The sequence below is a fragment of the Colletotrichum gloeosporioides genome, assembly GCF_011800055.1.
Source record: "Colletotrichum gloeosporioides strain Lc1 chromosome Unknown consensus_74, whole genome shotgun sequence".
Classification (NCBI taxonomy): Eukaryota; Fungi; Ascomycota; class Sordariomycetes; order Glomerellales; family Glomerellaceae; genus Colletotrichum; species Colletotrichum gloeosporioides.
In genome coordinates this window covers 859,554-877,988 of record NW_025544719.1, presented here as the reverse complement: position 1 = coordinate 877,988, position 18,435 = coordinate 859,554, and the positions used below count along the sequence as shown (strand labels likewise).

Below are 18,435 nucleotides of genomic sequence, written 5' to 3'. Positions count from 1 at the left end.
GAGTCATCAAGGTCGGACGTGTCAACCTTGGCTTACCTATGACTTATTCCGCATCTTGATTCTTTCGGCTTGCTTCTTCAACGCAGCATTCACCGCAAGTTTGTCAGCCTCCTCGTTGCCTTGGATTTTAGAGTGACCCCTGACCCAGGTGTATCTGGTCTGCGTGCTTGCGGCTTGGCGCTCGAGCATTCTTTTGCGGATTGCCTGAACCAAATCCTTATTCTTGATGTATGCTCCCTCGCTGTTCTTCCAACCGTCACTTTCCCACTGCTCCACCCATACCACCGCACAGTTGATGGAATACTTGCTGTCACTTAGGATCTGCAATCCTTCCGTGACATCAGTCTTCTCCAACGCACGCAGAATGGCAGTAAGCTCGGCACGTTGATTCGTTTGCAATTCGCCTTCGAGAGGCTCGGAAACGTTTCTAGGCTGACATCAGCTTTCCCGACGATGCCTCAGCGTCCCTCTCGATACTTTTCAGGAGGAATGGCTGCTTGATGAGTTCAACGACGGCGACATACCTGGGATCATCTGGTGGCAAAAAAAGGCCTACGCCTGCTACAGCATCCACTGTGCCATTATGCAGACAACTGCCATCAGTGTATGCATGAAGCAAGTCTGGGTCCAAATCAAGTTCGTCCGATAAAAACCCCAATTTCATCTGGACCTTGATGTCGGCATTGGTCGCTTTGTCACTAAACTTCTTCATAAATTCGACCGCCTTGTCGAGTTTATCGAACTTCTTGAACGAGGGATTCTTGGCCCGTGTGATGGCTCTGGTGAATTCGTCGTAGTCGAGGAAAATGCCTCTGAAATTTCCGCCAGCTACAGCATAGAACCAAGTCGGGTTAGGCTCTGCAACGAACGCCTCCGCGTCTTCTTTGGAAGTGAACGACTTGTCTACACAACGAGATTCTGTTAGTAGAGGGTCTTGGGAGCAGTCTGTTAGGTAGAGAACGAGAATAACTGACATGTAGCCCTGGATTCCCCCTCGGTATTGTTTGAACATTCTTCCCGTGTCTCATACACGCCTGGGTGGAGGCCGAACTTGACAGCGTACCACGTCTTCTTATTCGGCTTGCGTTTCTTTGACGCCGCCTGGTGCGAGGCTGGACCGGGCCGTTTGGCTGGCATGTTATCGAGTAGTCGTCGCAATGTGGTAAATGTTTTCTCGGGTTGCCTGACTCTTAGGTTTCTTGCTTCCCACCAGCTGTTCGTTGATGGCGGCAGTGTGAATAATGGCGGCCGGCTGAATTGGATTCATCTCACCTTCACTCTTTGCAGATCTTGTTCGAACAAGAATCTGCCACAGTCTCAGACGCAGTCCCCTCCCCGCGAGCAAGAGTCGTCGTCGGAAGCGTGTTGTCCTATTGGTCAGCGCAAATGCGGACCAGGAATCCCTGCAGCCCATCCGCCATTTTGGCTTTGCACTGTGTCGAACCCTTGCGTCCCCACACCAACACGAACTCGCGGGATTCCTCTGCATTGTCTCCAACGGCAATGTTCGCGCAGTGGCACAAATTTCTGGAGGAGGCTCCACGTCGCTCGCCGCACCGGTGCCCACCTAAACCCGGTCTCGTGCAACCCCACGCGCCCTGTCACACTACCACCCGCGCTGCCACTCCCGTTCCGACTCCAGTCCCGGCCACGACCCCGACCGACGCCGATCGACACAGATTCCCCGCGACGTGCCCCGATTTGCCTCTCAGGGCTCAAGTGTGCCCCGATGCGCCCTGATGCACCCTCCCATGCTTCAATCCAAGAAAACCGCACCGAACGATCTGGGGCCTCTCCCGTAGTCCGTCGCCGCTCCCGGCCCCAACTCCCACTCTGGCCACGGCCCTGATCGACACAGACGTGCGCCGGTGCAGCTCTTAGGGCCCTGGTCTTCTCCGATACGTCCTGATGCCCCCTGTCCCATCGCAACGGAAGAAACCCGCCCCAACCGATCTGGGCCCCCTCCCGCAGTCCGCTCCGGGTCTCGCTCCCAGCCCCGGCTCCCGGTCCCGACCAAGACCTGCTCCGACCTATCCTGGTACGGCTCTTGGGGCTCCGATGTACTTCAATATGCCCCGATGTGCGCCGACGTGCCTCCGGCTGAGAACTCCGCTTCGGTCACTCCGAGACCCTCTCACAGTCCGGAACCTCTCCCGGCCCCGACCCCGTCTCCCAGTCCCGATTGTGATCGATCTAGACATGACCCGATGCGGCTCTGAGGGCCCTGATGTGCTTCCGTGCGCGGTGATGCCCCCCGCCCCACCGGAAGCCAAGAAATCCCTTCCGGACAATCCGGAGCCTCTCCCGCAGTCCGGGCATCGGCAGGCCATAGTACCGCGCCAAAGAGAGCAGGCCGTCAACCACACAATCGAGCCCGACTGCACATAAAGCATGGTGTATAGATTTCCGGCAGGGCGAATTTCCCTGGACCGATTCCCGACTCGTCATTAATTCCTGTGCTGCCCCCAACGTCCTCCGGAGTCAACACTGTGTACCAGCGTGCGAGTGCCGCATCAGTAGTCATCGTCCGTCCCCAAGCTGAGACCTCCGTGTTGCACGCTTCGCCGACCCGCCAGGCGAATTATAAAGGTACGACCCGCTTAGACTCCCGTGTCCCTTTTCCGCCGGGGCGTCTGGAGCCACACTAACCCCGGCGTCCAGGGCTCCCGGCAGCTGCAGATATGTCTGTCTCTGGCACTCTCTGCAGATCACGCCAAGATCCTTCAGTCTTCCAATTCTTCCCACAGAGATAAACATAGACCTTCTGGTCGTCTTTTTCTCTTTAGCTCCATACAGCTACCCTCCTCCAGCCTCTGACTAATCCATGCCCTTTGGTCTTTGGTCTCCTATTAGCGCTCTATTCGGCCACGGTGGCTCAAGGGCTGTAGATTGATCAGAGGGGCCAAGGCCGAGAGTATCAATAGTAGTTTGGAAGGGTGCACGCCAGAGATGGCCGATGGTACAGCTCCGGGGCCTTTGGGGGACGCGGAGGGCTGGGTGCCACTGAAGACGTTCGCGTGTTCTTTTACGTTTCGCCGACTTGGTGACCTCAACGGTGACAGCATGGTGTAATGGGACGTGCCGAACTACACCCGCTCGCCACACCCTCAAAGTCCACGTCAAGGGCGTAGTGGTTATTAACAACATCTGTTCCAAGTATACAATTCTGATATACAATCTCCAGCACATACTCTGGCGTCTCTCGGTACGGTACCCCCTAGCTTGCCCTGCCAATCGCCCTGCTAACCTCGGGACCCTGAACACTTTGGCTACGCCTATGTGTTTTGCAAAGCCTTCTTGAGGCCCAAACGGACACGCGGCTGCTATGTAGCGCACCTTTCCACACACGCGCGCTCTAGTCACCAGTGGCGCTCAGCAATTTCCAAAGTCTTCTGCAGGTCGACGCCCTCTTGTTGACATGGCTTTTGACTTACAGGGATTGGTCCAGGACAAGACATCAAACGCAGACAGCGATACAGCCAGAAGGCCCCACTCACCCGTAGAGCGTAGATCAGGCAAAATTCCTATGAGCGTCTGAGCAGAAGGTCGTGGCTAGCTGTGTACCAGGCCCGGAAAGTTACAGAGCCCAAAGAGGTTGTCAAAAAGCCATAGAGAGGGCAACTAGCAGGTCTTTTTATGGGCCTCGTGGTGGCTTCATGGGCGACGAAGAATGGGTGTGGTCTAAGACGCCCCGATAAAATATCCATGTTCTGCCCCCACGACTATGGGGGGCTTCCGGCCGATGGAAATTCAGTCCTGGTCGCGTGGCTCTTTCGCTGCTCAAAGTTACTTTCACCTCTAACCCAACTTCTAACTTAAAGCCTCAAAACTTGTGAAAGAATCTAGACGGGTCCATCTTGTTTGATACCGGTCATATTGTTGCCCATCTGAATCATGCACAATGCGCATACACGGATATCCAACCATCATTACCCCCTGTTCTATCAAGCGATCGAGCCGTCAGGCGAAGAACCACGCTCGTGTCTCCATCACGAGCTGTCCAGCAAAACTGTGACTTTCGACGCCGTGATTCCGTCTAAGCGAGCTCTCTCCAGACGTCAAGTTCTTGTCGAAGCAGTCCGATCAAGTAGGCTTGGCCGGGTTAGTTGGATATTGCACTGGCCGGGATGAGCCCCATCGATAATAATAAAGTTGACAAGAGACAGAAGAGCTGCAAGCAACCAAGACTCGCGGGTAACACACATTTTGTCTCGTGGAATGCAGGTACCAGGCCTTCGGCTTCACGGCTCCCTATGTCACATCAAACGTGACAAAAGATTGTCTATTCTATCAATTCAAGAGAGACCCGCCACTCTCTTTTGATCGACTACCCCCATCTCCAAGGGCCTAATGTCAAAGACGCCAGGACCGCCAACTCTCATTTTCTTTCGAACCGTCAAAATTTTCCCATACTGTAGTCGAGCACACATTGCATGTCACCTCTCAGATGGCGTTCGCCGTCGAGTCAGCATTCAAACTCCAAGCTTTCCGTTCCTGGAAAATTGCCATATTCGACAGGACGGACACATCCCGACTCGTGCGCTAAAACCTACCTCCTGAAGCTGGTCCCTGTCCGGGGATAGCGTCTTCAGACAAACATCGCTTACAGTTCCTCTTTCTAATGAAAATGAGAGAATTCTATACCTATCGAAACGCCAAAGACCTAAGCGATGTTTGTTCCATACATTAGGGACGCGGGACATGGGCACGAGGGCATCAGCATAGTCGTATTGGGCATTATCAACTGTCCTATTAGAGTTTGCTGGTGGTCGCAATCGGGCTTTCAGATTGCCGAATTGCAATATTTCATTCAAGAATATGAGCAAACTGAATGCTTAAATAGCAGGCTAAAGTCCGAATTTACACTCAAAATTCGAGCACTGATCCAGTCAATTCGACTGACACGAAATCGTATTCGGCATCAGACTACAGCTTCGAAGCTTTGACCTGTTCAACCAACAACGTTCGTTGCCCAAGACTCTCAGCCTTTCTTCTTGTTCCCCCCGTGGTCTGTCTGATATCATTCGCAGATGAAATACTTCGCTTTCATCGCAGCCATGATGGTGTCTGCGGTCCTCGCCGCTCCGACGCTGACCGAGTAAGCAGTTCATCTGCAAGCGTACCTTTCGATATGGACTCCATCTGACACAAAATTCTAGAGATCAACTGGAGGTTCGCGACAAGCCGTGCTGTCACAATTTCCCGGGCAAGGGCGGCGGCCACCAAGCTGGCTTCTCGCACATGGAGTCTTTTCTAGCCGAGGCTGCGGCGACAGGTGCGAGCTTGCAGACACGAATATCAACACGTCTCAAAGACAAAATGGATGGCATGGAACATTTGAGAGTGGAGTGTTACGTGCGTCTAGACGGAATACAAACAAAATTTATTGGTTCACTGCGGTTTTCGCTCACGAGTGAGAAGCGAGTTCGATAATCTTAGACAAATGGCCAGCGTGAAAACTGCACACAGTCTTTTGTCATCGAATGACGAGAGGTTCATGTAGAGCTGGGTAGTTGCAAGCCCATTGAGCCCGGCTGTGGACACCTGTGTCACGTGTGCATCACGATGCTCTGAGCGCAGACTCAATCCAATCATGAGTGTGGTGAACAATTAACCTGGGCGGTGACATATTTATGAGCAAATGTAAAATACATGTCTCCAGCACCGCGGCCGAATGGGCACATTCGGCGCCGCAAACGGGCACATAAAGCGCTCACGACACCATAATGACGACGTAAACTGCTTGACAGCTTATCGCGCATGAAAGATGCGAACAGCGTTCCAGATTCACGTTCTCCGGCACAGCTGCAGCGTACGCGTAATGATCGCACATCAGCAAGACCCCCTTCCGTGCCTCGAAAAAGGGGATCAAATTGTTCAACTAGCCAGGAATGCACTCAATCCAATAATGGAGGGCGTTCCACGTTTTGAGGGAGACAACAGGAATGAGAAAAGCGCCGTGGGGGACGAACCTTGCCAAGGGGGGATGGATGTGACTAGGGGGGGAAGTATTGTCTTAGACGGTCGGTGGCTTCTAATGGCTTATGTGGGTTAGCCACTTCTTGACTCGATCGCGCACTGCAGCGAATTTAAGCTCCCTGACTAGAGAGATGCGCATGAAGGCTATGCGACTTAAGAGATTGTGGCTTGCTGAAAATGAATGGTGAAAATGGCGCGTTGATGACTAGCCCTCGCCAAGGGGAAAGGAAACGGCCCTGGGACAGCTATGATGATTGAAAGTGAGCTATGGGAATTCACAAAAGCATTTTCAAGCAGACAGGATAGGGACTACTCGATGCTGTTGTTTACCTTGATCATTGCCATGAGGACGACCTTGATCATTGCCATGAGGACGATACTCGGCAAACGTTGACGTACAAATGTACACCGCAAGACTCCTGCTTCAGATCCAAATTAGAGCACTCTAGCCTCTTTGGCTCGGGGGAGAAGTGATATCCAAGATATCGCACAACGGTAGCCGCCCAGGTCTAGACCGGCCAGCCAAGATTGGTGATGAAGTGCCAAAATGAGACAACATCAGCATCGAGGGAGGTCAAAAACAAATGAAACGGTGTATCACGGAATCCTCGAAGAAGATCTCCTATCTTTCACCAGCTCCTTCCAGGCTTTGAAGTGCATTCCTGGACGGTGCCCCACTGCCAACTTAGCTTACATTCTCAGCACCATCGCATTTCTCTCTACTGCTCCAACGCGGCCGTTCCAGAATGCCATGAGCATCCCTCTAGTCCCCGAGACGTGAGACGTTTAGTTCCCGCGAGAGACACCTGGGAGAGGAACACATTTAATCATGTTCATCGCGCAAAGCCACTTGCTGAGGAAGCATTAAGCGTATCGAGAGGGCGCTGGCGAGAGGCCGGAAGCATTTTGTGGCGGCGATGGTCGCGAATGAGATCCCTATCTTTCAGCCTCTGCATCAGCCCTCCATCACTAGACAAACGTTGTTTAGCAGAAACGGGGACCTCGTGTCTTAGTGATTAAGGAGATAATTGAGAACAGGCACCATGGCACGCGCCGGCCCACTTGGTCGTGGGAGTCGCCAGGGCGGGTTCGAATGGCATGTGCCGGGAACCAAGACGTATTTAACGTCTTGAACAGCCCATCAATCCGGCCACACGCGTGCAAATGTCCCCGCTTGGGTGATCTCTTTGTTCTCCCATCCCTCGACTCAATCCTCCCCCGAGATCCCCCCGTCCGGTCGACACCATGGGTCTCGGAAGCAATAGCCGTCCGAACCCTCTCGTCTTCGTGGCCGTCTTCTTCATGTTCCTGTTGATGACGGGAACGTGGGATTTGCTCTTCAATGTTGGTCTTGCCATCTCCTCCCTCGCCTCATGCTCAGCAGCTGACCCGAACTTCAGCACCACGACGGCACCGCGGCACCCTCGAGGGGCGATGACCGCCCTCACGCCGGAACCCAGCTCACCAGCCAGCGCATCTCAGACCTCGACGTAGAACCCCTCTCATACGAGGACCCCGAAGCCGTGAAGCCGCCGCCGCCGCCTCCTCCTCCCCCGGCGCCCAAGTACACCGCCCTCCTCGTCGAGACCGACCCGGCCCACGTGCCCAACATCGTGCCCATCATGATGCACTTCGCAACCGTCATCGGCCCGGACTGGCCCATCTCCTTCGTCACCGACTGGGAAAACTACGCCGCCTGGGAGGCGCCCCCGGCCTTCCGCCGCGCCGTCGACGCCAACCAGATCATCGTCAAGTACCTCCCGCCCAACACCACCTTCCCGACGCACGAGTCCGTCTCCGCCTTCCTCGTCGGCACCTGGCTGTGGGACCAGTTCCAGTCCTACGCGCGCGTGCTCATGTTCCAGGTCGACAGCATCGTCTGCGCCAACTCCGCGCACCGCCTCGAGGACTTCCTCGAGTGGGACCTCATCGGCGCGCCCATCCGGCCCGGCTTCGGGTTCGGGTACAACGGGGGTTTGTCGCTGCGCAACCCGAGCATGCTGCTCGAGATCGCGCGCGACCTCGAGGCAAGGGTGGCGAAAGATCCGGCCGTGGCGGGCGAGGTGAACTACGAGGACCAGTGGTTCTACCACAAGGTCAAGGAGAGGGGCGGGAAGGTGCCGGAGGCGGAGGTCGCGGGCAAGTTCTCGGTCGAGACGTACTATTTCGAGAAGCCGTTGGGGTATCACCAGGTGCAGAAGTTCCAGCAGGATCACCAGGAGGATATCGACATGTACTGCCCTGAGGTGGCGATGATTCTCAAGGGCTCCCATTATAGGTGAGATGGGTTGTGGTAGGCTTGAATATCAATTTCTCAACGTTCAAATATTCTGTCGCATCACATGATTGCTGAAGACCTGGTGGAATAAACATATAGGCCGGGCAACGTCAGGATCCGAGCAACTCGGCATTACAAAAGGCTATTATGTTGCTGGTAAGCGGTTCAGCCCCTACTCCATGTTTTGAGAATAGCGTAGGTGTTGTTGTGTTCGTCTTTGATGTCCCCTTTCGTCTGAGGGATGAGCGTAACCATATGCGTGTTCCTTGATTTGAGTAGATGTTCGCACATAGATCTTTCGACGTTAAGGTTTATTTTCTCTCCTAAAAGGATGTCTTGAGATTTCAAGTGCGAACCCATCACAGGCTATCTATAGTATGTGATATCTTAACGGATCCGTTGCTTCTCAGGTGCTGATGAAGCACTCGTGACAAATTATAACGCCTCAATTGATAGACCCTGAGGGCAGATTCTCATCCTTACCCCGCCCGTTGCGAGACACGTTCCAAATCCGGAAACTATCGCCTGATGTTGTGTAGATGTGGCTTTGGTGATGCGGCTGGCCTGGAACATTATGAATCCTACAAACAGTCGCATCCAGTCGGGGCAACGTTTCTGCGTGTCATAGATTGGCCCGTCTGCGTGCAAAAGTCCCAAGTGAGGCGGATGCGTTGGTTGACCGGACTTCTCGTATATGCACTAATAGTTGAGCATACTTTGCATCGACCTAGTTTCCGATAGGGAAGAAATCAGTATAAAAGCGGCGGTATTTCATGCTTGCCCATGGAAAGAAAGATGACTACAAGACTCTAACAACGAATGAATCAACCTGAGCACAGGTATCAAAGTTCGACACTATGGAACCACCAAAGGCTCCAGTAAAAGTCGGCGAACCAAACTACATGACAGCCAAAAACAACAGTGAAACTCGCAACTACAGTAAGTAACTCTGGTGCCCAATGGTAGAAGATAATCCAGCAATGATCCTTCCATATCCACTTCTCTGGTGCAGCGCTGCATGGATCCTATGAATGACATATTGACAAAAGTTCGTCAACAGTTTGGGCAGAGGTTCGGTCGCGCAAGCCTGGTTCAGACACCTTTGTTTACATCGTACCTCCTCAAATCATCCCATACATCCATACGGCTGGGCCCGAGACACAGCTGAACTTCCTCTGGACACCAAAGCCGGACTATTGCCACTTGACACTGCAGTTCGTTGGTAGATCGTACTCGCTCCGCAATGTTCATCTGACCATTGCCCCCGGGACACCTCTCGGAGACAGACGGACGAAGCTGCAGGTAGAGCGAAGAGATGACAACGGCCAGGCGGAAGGGCCAACGACGACGCCGAATCTCGTCAATGACACTGTGAATGACGAGAAGCTGAGAGCTGCCTTCCGCGGTATTCTCGATGCAAAGATAAGATACGAATGGAAACACCCAATCTTGGGCCATGTCGGATACCTAAATCCGACCTCCCCTAAGGGCTTTGAGTGGCGATCGGGGGCTCAAGCCATCGTCTTACAGCAATGCCAAGCCATGCTCACAGAACTGCAGAGAATCATGGTTGACTTTGGGATAACTGGTGCCATTCCAAACAAACTGAAGAAACCAGAAGATCAGCCGCATTGATCTAAGATCCAATATAGCCAGAATTACCTATCAGTGCAACACCAGACTATGTTAGTGCTCGGTCTGCATAATTCATTGCTCTCCCTCGCCTTGAATGGATCTTTGCTCGTGAAACACATCAGTTAATCATTTAGAGCACGTGTCCTCTGCAGCCTGCAGGGTAGAAAGCTCCCGCGGCGTCCCTCCGATCTAGCTTATGAGGCTTCATTCAAGCTCCCGGTATGTCTAGGCAAAAATAGTCTTTTGGATACCTTATCTTTCTATAAAGTCCTCGTCTCCTTCAGAGGAATTCGATTGATCCTTTTCCTACTTGCTATACACTTGATGCATTTTTTTCATTCCAGACAGAACCTCTTCATTTGACGAAGGCGATCCGTCACGTCAACAACTACGTTCCAGGGGAAGGACTGGGGACATGAAACAATAAGATAAACGATGAATTCTCTGCCTCGAAATGTCGATGTACGGTACCAGCTGCACAAATGGAATCGTTAGTCGGTATGGATTTAGGTTAGAATGCTGCCTTTGATATCGTCCGTAATGAGTTCACAAGAACTTCCGACGAAGGCCAAACCATCGGCCCGACTCGGCGTCAGAAGCCGGTCGATCCAGAGGAGAGAGCGCATCGAGCGAAGACTATTCGACAGCCTATGCGGAATGAAGGGTGGTTCAACTAAACCAAGGTGAGATAATTAATTAACCCAACTTCAAAGCTTGGGTGAAATGTTTTCTAATTACGTAGTAATCAAAAGTCGAACTTGGGAAAGAGGGCTAAAAGCCTGTACCTGAGTTCGTGGCCGTAGCACGTAGCTGTTTGGAAGTATGTCTGTCAGTTCGATTGGGACTGCTACTTCTCGTGGCAGCAAACTTCTCGACGAGCAAGGCTTTGATTTGCTTCGTGTGGCTACGTAACGGACCACCGTGTCGGAACAACCAAACCACCCAATCAACCCAACACCTCGCCATGTTGTCTCGGAACCCACGCAGAAAGCGTTGCAATCAACACCCAATAAGGCTTCGTTCCCCGCTGGCCTTCCCGAAGCGGCTCAAATGCTCCAGCCGAGTGCATGGTCAGGGTTGTGTAATTCGTCCGGGGAATCGGCCTTCGTCTTGGCGAGACTGGGCCCCGGTCTGTAGGATGCAGAACGCCAGAATGCGAACCAACAACAAAAAGAGGGGTTTTTCTGTGCGTCGCGCGAGAGTCTTTATGCTTTCTTCTTTCGCAGTCGAACACTGGAAATCTCAAATCGAAACTGTGACAAGATGATGGCCTCAACAGAGCAACCTGCTGCGGCTACCGGCCCGCCTGCAGCTGAGGGCACGATCGCGGCGGTGAGTGTGAAGACAAGATGAGGCGGACGATGATGTGGTGGTGAGAGGGTGAGGCTGGGCTGACCGCCAATCGGCGTAGGACCCCGCGATTGAGACTGAGGATGAGACTAGAGGGGACGCGGAAAGGTATGGCTCTGGAAAGATCACAAGAACGTTCTTGCATGCTCATCTAATCAAGTGTCGTCACGTCGTCTACGGCGTCGCTCTCTGAGAGCATCACCGAATACCGCCGCCTTCACGGCCGCACGTACACCCAGAAGACTGATTACTACGGCCCCAACGACGAGAAGCACGGCGAAGCGCTCGAAATCAAGTGAATCCCATAGCTCTCCGTGCTGATGCTTCGATTGCTGACCCGAGCAGCCACTACTGGATGACGCTGTTTCTCGACGACAAGCTCTTCCTGGCGCCGATTGGCGACAAGCCGCAGGTGAGCTCGGGATGTGCATCACTTTTGAAGAAGAGCACACTGATGAAATCACGCACCAGAGGGTTCTCGATCTCGGCACTGGCACCGGCATCTGGGCCATGTGAGTTCATCCGCAGATGCGCCAGATGAGAGCATGCTGACTCCAACATCCAGCGACTTCGCCGACGAGTTCCCCTCGGCAGAGGTAATCGGCGTCGACGTCTCCCCCACGCAGCCCACATGGGTCCCGCCCAATTGCAAGTTCCAGATCGACGACATCGAGCAGCTGCCGTGGACCTGGCCGGCGGAGCACTTCGACTTCATCCACATCCGCAACCTCGAGGGCTGCGTCGCGGACTGGCCGGCGCTCTACGCGGAGGCCCTGGCGAACCTGAAGCCCGGCGTCGGGTACATTGAGATCAAGGAGTTCGACATCGACGTCAAGTCGCAGGCGATCCCGGAGCTTGACGATGACCACGTCTTCAAGCGGTGGGGCCGGCTGTTCTTCGAGGCGTTCGACCGCCTCGGCAAGACGGCGAAGCAGCACCGCGACCACGGCATCAAAAAGAACCTCGAGGCTGCGGGTTTTGTGGACGTTGTAGAGAAGAAGTGGCCCGTCCCGATCGGACCGTGGCCGAAGGATCCCATGCTGAAGGAGGTGAGTCTGAATTCCTGTGCATGAGTCTGAGGCTCTTGCTTGATTGATCGGAACAAGTGATGCTAACGGAAACAGGTCGGCGCGTGTCTGTTGGAGTTTCTCGACCAAGGTCTCGAGGGCTTCGGGATCTTCCTCGCCAAGGAGGTCATGGGGTGGGAGTACGCCGAGATTATGGTGTTCATGGCCGAGATGCGGAAGGCCCTGAAGGACTCCAAGCTGCAGCCTAGAGTTGACGTGTAGGTGCTTCCCTTATGATGAGCACAAAATTGCCCATGCTAATGTGATTTCCTCGCCAGACATCTTGTCTACGCGCGCAAGCCGGAGAAAGCCAAGGAGGAGACGCCGGCTGCTGCGGCTTAAGCAGCGTTTTGTCTTGTGCCCAGTGTTGAGGGTACTGCAACGAACTAGAGCTTGCGTGGAGTCAATTGATAGCCACGTTGTAGGCTTTTCTTCCATCACTAAGTGATAAGTGAACAGCAGCGGTGCAATTCTTAGGCGTAGACGTGAACCATCAAACCAAGAAATGGAACCAGAGAATGCCTGAAGTGAATGAGAGCCGCTATATGAGATGCATCGTGACATTAGCGAAACCGAGGCGTTCGGGGTTCATGCCGCGCACACGGAGGGAAGCCGGTGCGTTCGCGCGGGTGCTGGGTCGGCGGACCGGATGGTAAAGTCCGAAAAAGCAAGGTTGCAAACTCCGAGCACGCAAACTCCCATTGAAGCGAGCGAATGAAAAGCGACTCATCTGAGCAGCAGCGCCAGGGGGAGGGTTCACAATCCCGATCCTGGGGGGCATGACGAAGCGCAACCTCGAGACGAGAGCCTCAGCTGAGAACGGTCAAAAGATCCGAAGCCGGACCATGTGTCCAGACAGACTGAGAGAGGAGGGTGCCGGATGCGCTCCAGTCAGGAAACAGCGGCTCAGAGTGGTCGGAATTGGCTCCCCGTGGGCCCCCATGTGGGATTGCGCACAGACCAGCAGGGCAGTAAAGGCGGAAGGCGGCGATACAGAAACTCCGCTTCCCCGCGATTGCACGATTTCAGTGGGGGCACCGCATGACTCGATCCACAGCCGCCTGCTCCAGTGGTGCATCGCTGATGAGAGGTTTGAACACTGAAGCTCCAGCGATGATTCTCCAGCGAAAAGGTGGGGTCACAAGGGCCGGAGTCGCACCGGACCGGTCCCCTCCTCCTTCAGTGGAGGTCACAGTCATGGATGATGGAAGTTCCCCCTCCAACAGCTGAACAGCCAGGCAGGTAGCTCTCTTCTGGCGGTGGTGCTTGCAGTTGCTGCTGGTCAGGTAGTAGGTGGGCTGTGGCCCGACCGACTAGGAAGCACCACGCACCACCCACGGGTTCAGGCGCAGAGTCACAAGTCAGCCCATTCCAACCTACCTATCCACCCGCGCCATACCCGTTCCTTGCTTCCATTGTGTCCAGTTCTTTCAGAGTGACTCCCACCCCCCAGTGCCCAGTGTGACAGAGTCCCGTCTGCAGCTGCTTTTTCGGCACTTCGCTGTCTCGGAGTCTTTTTTTTTGTTCGTCACCCTCCTCCGAGCAAAACCTCGACCTCTTCCCGAACTCCTCCTCCTCTCCATCCTCAACCCTCTTCCCTTTTTTCTCTCTTCATCTCCCGAAAAAGAGAAGAACACCAGATCCAAGATGCTCTCCACCGCCAGAATCGCCACCAGGCAAGCCGCCGTCCGCCGTGCGGCCGCCCTGCCCGTCATGGCCGCCCGTGCCGGCTCGACCTGGGCCAACGTTCCCCAAGGTCCTCCTGTATGTCTTATACGCCCCGACTCCAAAATGCCCCAATTGAGTGCGCCACGATTGCTAACGAATTCCTGCAGGATGTAAGTTGAACACCGGCATTTTGCGAAATAGCTGTCTCCGCCATGGAGAAAAACCGAACTCGTTTGCTGACCGGCCGATTTTTGCTGCGACAAACAGGCCATTCTCGGTATGACGCACCCTTCCCGCGGCTTCTCTTTTTTTGTCCCGCAAGCAGCCACGAACTCAATTGAAGCTAAAACGCTGCCAAACAGGTATCACTGAAGCCTTTAAGGCCGACACCTTCGAGCAGAAGATCAACCTCGGTACGAATGCCCCTCCACCATGACGCACACCCCAGCCGGCGAGCTCTGGACAAGCTGTCACGAGCTTCACCTCCACACACAACCCCACGATGCTCAACCACCCCGACAACCACTAACAACCCCCAGGTGTCGGTGCCTACCGCGATGACCAGGGCAAGCCCTACGTCCTGCCCTCCGTCCGCGCCGCCGAGGAGAAGGTCGTCGCCGCCAAGCTGAACAAGGAGTACGCCGGCATCACCGGCGTGCCCGAGTTCACAAAGGCCGCCGCCGTCCTCGCCTACGGCCCCGACTCCTCCGCCCTCGACCGCCTCGCCATCACCCAGTCCATCTCCGGCACCGGCGCCCTGCGCATCGGCGGCGCCTTCCTCGCCCGCCACTTCCCCGGCGCCAAGAACATCTACATCCCCACCCCCTCCTGGGCCAACCACGGCGCCGTCTTCACCGACTCCGGGCTCGCCGTCCACAAGTACCGCTACTACGACCAGAAGACCATCGGCCTCGACTTCGAGGGCATGCTCGCCGACATCAAGGCCGCCCCCAAGAACTCCATCTTCCTCTTCCACGCCTGCGCCCACAACCCCACCGGCGTCGACCCGACCCCCGAGCAGTGGCGCGAGATCTCCGACGCCGTCAAGGCCGCCGGCCACTACTCCTTCTTCGACATGGCCTACCAGGGCTTCGCCTCGGGCAACACCGACACCGACGCCTTCGCCGTCCGCCACTTCGTCAAGGAGGGCCACAACATCGCCCTCGCCCAGTCCTTCGCCAAGAACATGGGCCTTTACGGCGAGCGCGTCGGCGCCTTCTCCATCGTCGCCCAGGACGCCGAGGAGCGCAAGCGCCTCGACTCCCAGGTCAAGATCCTCGTCCGCCCCCTCTACTCTAACCCCCCCGTCCACGGCGCCCGCATCGCCTCCACCATCCTCAACGACGCCGCCCTCAACAAGCAGTGGCTCGGCGAGGTCAAGGGCATGGCCGACCGCATCATCACCATGCGCGCCCTGCTCAAGGACAACCTCGAGAAGCTCGGCTCCGCCCACGACTGGTCCCACATCACCTCCCAGATCGGCATGTTCGCCTACACCGGCCTGACCCCCCAGCAGATGGACGCCCTCGCCAAGGACCACTCCGTCTACGCCACCAAGGACGGCCGCATTTCCGTGGCTGGCATCACCAGCGGCAACGTCGGCCGTCTGGCCGAGGCCATCTACAAGGTCAAGGGCTAAGCGCTGCCCTTTTGCAGATTGCACAATTTCCACCAAAAAAGAGATATCATGGGGGTTCTGTTGACATGGGGTGCTTCGGTTTCCAAAAGAACAGGGTGTGTTTCACTGTAACGAACACGAAAAGGGGAGAGGCCTTCTCTTTAAGCAAAGCCAGGACTGAACCGGGCCGGCGGATATAGAACGTTGGCGCACCATAGGTAGACCACACACGCATTCCCAGCTGTGTAACAATATAGCGACGTCTTTTGTAATCTGTCTCCCTAGACCGTGACCTCTGCTTCTTTCGTGATCTCTCCAATTTTTGTGTAACTCCAATATCCATAACTCTCACGCCTTCCCCAACCTCTCCAAGTCCCTCATCGCCTCATCCCTCTCCCTCTCCAACTCACGATACTTCCTCGCAATCTCCCTCATCGTCCTCTCCTTCCCCCCATCCCCCCTCCCCTCCTCCCCAACCCCGTACCCCTCCAGCTCCGCCTTCAAATTCGCCACCGTCCCCTCCAACCGTATCCTCGCATCCCTCAAATGCGCCTCATAGTTCCCCAGCGCAGCCACCATCTCAGGCGAATACACCTCCCTCACGACCCCCTCCCGCGCCACCTCCGCCTCCGCCCGCGCCCGCTGCGCCTCCAGCCCCGTCTCCGCAGCGCGCATCTCCAGGCTGCGCGCGACCAGCCCGTGCTTCGCCTCCAGCGCGCGCACGAGCAGCGTCAGCGCGCCGGCGTGCGTGTCCAGCAGCTCCGTCAGCGCAGCCGCCGCGCGCAACCTCTCAGACGCCAGGGCGTGCCGCGCGGCTGCGACGTCGGTCTCGAGTTTGGCGTAGGTCGCGTTTAGCCCGGGCACGGTGCGGTGCAGGAAGGAGGGGTTCGTGGACGGGTTGGCGATGCGTGCGAGGGAGACGGCGGAGGTGTGGAGGGTGGAGGAGACGAGCTCGCCGAGCTGCGGGAGGAGGGATTGCAGCTGGGAGAAGGGCGGGTTGGAGAGCAGGATGGCGGCGGAGGCGGGGTCGAGGGGGGTCGGGGAGGTGAGCAGCGGCGGGAGGAGGAGGAGGAGGTCGAGGAGGGGCTCTGGGAGCTGTTGTTGCTGTTGCTGGGGAGGCTGTGGTGGTTGTTGGGATGTGGATGTGGATGTGGGACGCAGCGAGCGGTGCGCGGGTTTCGGGTCCGGGGGTGCCGTGGTCGAGATGGCGGATGTGAGGAGGTGGTCTTTTGCTGTTGTGTAGGTGTGGTCTGCTAGTTCCTAACATGATGTCAGATTGATTTAGAAAAATCGACGTCAAGGGTTTTCGTACATTTTGGATCGCGGACTGTTCCTTGGTATACGGCTTCTTTGACGATCCGTCTGGGTTCAGGATGGCCGTCGTGAGGGTGTGATGCAGCGCCGCGAACTCGGGGTTATTTTGGAGGACCGACTCCTCCACCGGGGGAAGCATTGTGACTTTCCACCTTCTTCTTGACCGAAATAAAAGTGATTGATCTGTGGTTGTCGGAATGTCACTGGATCTTAGTCTCTGCTCCTCGCTACGTCAGGTTGGCGTGGGGTTTAAGGCTGTACACTGACAGACTGGCTCCCGGCCCAACGATAAGGTCGCGAAACCCACACGCAATCAGCTGATTCCACTTTAACCCAGCTCCCCGTCGCCGCCCCCACCAAACTACCCCTCCAGCCAATCAAACCACCCAATTCCACCAGCGGGCGGAACATCAGCCCGCCCGAACGGAAAGCCGCAACTCCAAAAATTCCATTCCCTGAACATCACGAAGCACCACCAGCGCCGCCCGCCACCCGACGACGATACCCTCCCCTCCCGCCTGCCCTCGAGGCAACCTCCTCCACCGCACCCGAACCTCACAACCTTCGCCCACGATGCGCGGCCTCTCCCTCCTCCGCCCAGGGACGCTCCCCACACCCAGCACCCTCACACCACCAACCCTCCGCCAATTCTCCTCAACCCCCGCCTCCCTCACAAAAACAATCCCCATCAAGAACCTCCCCTCCGACGCCCTCCCGCCGTACCCCTTCGGCCCCCGCCTCATCTACAAACAATCAAACAACGGCCTCTACGGCTCCGCCCGCATCCGCGTCGGCAACAACGTCGCCCCCAAACACAACCAAACCTCCCCGCGCACCTGGCGCCCCAACGTCCACCGCCGCCGCCTCTGGTCCGACGCCCTCGGCGCCTGGGTCCGCACCCGCCTCACCATCCGCGTCCTCCGCACAATCCGCAAGGAGGGCGGCCTCGACGCCTACGTCACCAAGACGAAAACCGCGCGCGTCAAGGAGCTCGGCCCCAGCGGCTGGAAGCTGCGCTGGATGGTCGTCAACTCCGCCGCCTGGCGCGAGGCCGTCGGCGGCCCCGAGCGCGCGCGCCTCGGCGTCACGCAGGAGACGCTCACCACCAGCAACGGCGAGCCTGTGCCGGATTACTCCGCGCTCATCCCCATCCGCAACTGGGCCGCCATCCGCGCCGACAGGGCGGGCGAGGACCCGAACAAGCTGTACCACGACCGCGTGGAGCACATCCGCGTCTCGCTGGAGGTGCAGGAGGCGATGAGGAGGGCCGAGGCCGGCGGGTTCGCGCTCGGCGAGGAGGCGCAGGAGGAGCAGGCGCTTGACGAGGCGTACGAGGAGGTGCACATTGAGGGGCAGAACGCCGGGCCGTCTGACAGGACGATATGATTCGGTGTGCCCGCGGAAGCAAGCAACTTGGCACGAAGAGAGGAAGAATTAAAAAGAACTCATTGTATCATATGTACAAAAACCTTCTCATGAAAACTACGGAGGAAACTCCCCCTTATGTCTTTTTGTGGTCTACAATG

General features: G+C 56.1%; 6 protein-coding genes across 6 annotated transcripts; 4 read left to right on the top strand and 2 right to left on the bottom strand.

The window, feature by feature from the left end:
- Positions 1-36: 36 nt before the first annotated feature.
- Positions 37-1,137, bottom strand: GCG54_00003598 (Ribonuclease H; the record flags this gene model as incomplete). Its single annotated transcript, XM_045403670.1, has 3 exons — positions 37-427; positions 525-945; positions 975-1,137. The coding sequence occupies 3 exons, from the start codon at positions 1,135-1,137 to the stop codon at positions 37-39; spliced, it is 975 nt and encodes a 324-aa protein (XP_045259858.1).
- Positions 1,138-7,224: 6,087 nt separating this feature from the next.
- GCG54_00003597 (uncharacterized protein) lies at positions 7,225-8,261 on the top strand (the record flags this gene model as incomplete). The annotated part of the gene is made up of 2 exons (XM_045403669.1): positions 7,225-7,323; positions 7,380-8,261. 2 exons carry the CDS (start codon positions 7,225-7,227, stop codon positions 8,259-8,261), a joined length of 981 nt encoding a protein of 326 aa, XP_045259857.1.
- A 2,897-nt stretch (positions 8,262-11,158) lies between these two features.
- On the top strand, positions 11,159-12,651 carry GCG54_00003596 (Secondary metabolism regulator LAE1; the record flags this gene model as incomplete). The annotated part of the gene is made up of 8 exons (XM_045403668.1): positions 11,159-11,224; positions 11,304-11,350; positions 11,403-11,537; positions 11,588-11,654; positions 11,714-11,754; positions 11,808-12,291; positions 12,367-12,527; positions 12,588-12,651. The coding sequence occupies 8 exons, from the start codon at positions 11,159-11,161 to the stop codon at positions 12,649-12,651; spliced, it is 1,065 nt and encodes a 354-aa protein (XP_045259856.1).
- A 1,305-nt stretch (positions 12,652-13,956) lies between these two features.
- On the top strand, positions 13,957-15,616 carry GCG54_00003595 (Aspartate aminotransferase; the record flags this gene model as incomplete). The annotated part of the gene is made up of 3 exons (XM_045403667.1): positions 13,957-14,073; positions 14,321-14,390; positions 14,517-15,616. 3 exons carry the CDS (start codon positions 13,957-13,959, stop codon positions 15,614-15,616), a joined length of 1,287 nt encoding a protein of 428 aa, XP_045259855.1.
- A 327-nt stretch (positions 15,617-15,943) lies between these two features.
- Positions 15,944-17,048, bottom strand: GCG54_00003594 (uncharacterized protein; the record flags this gene model as incomplete). Its single annotated transcript, XM_045403666.1, has 2 exons — positions 15,944-16,855; positions 16,908-17,048. The coding sequence occupies 2 exons, from the start codon at positions 17,046-17,048 to the stop codon at positions 15,944-15,946; spliced, it is 1,053 nt and encodes a 350-aa protein (XP_045259854.1).
- A 434-nt stretch (positions 17,049-17,482) lies between these two features.
- Positions 17,483-18,295, top strand: GCG54_00003593 (54S ribosomal protein L24; the record flags this gene model as incomplete). Its single annotated transcript, XM_045403665.1, has 1 exon — positions 17,483-18,295. The coding sequence occupies one exon, from the start codon at positions 17,483-17,485 to the stop codon at positions 18,293-18,295; it is 813 nt and encodes a 270-aa protein (XP_045259853.1).
- Positions 18,296-18,435: the final 140 nt, after the last annotated feature.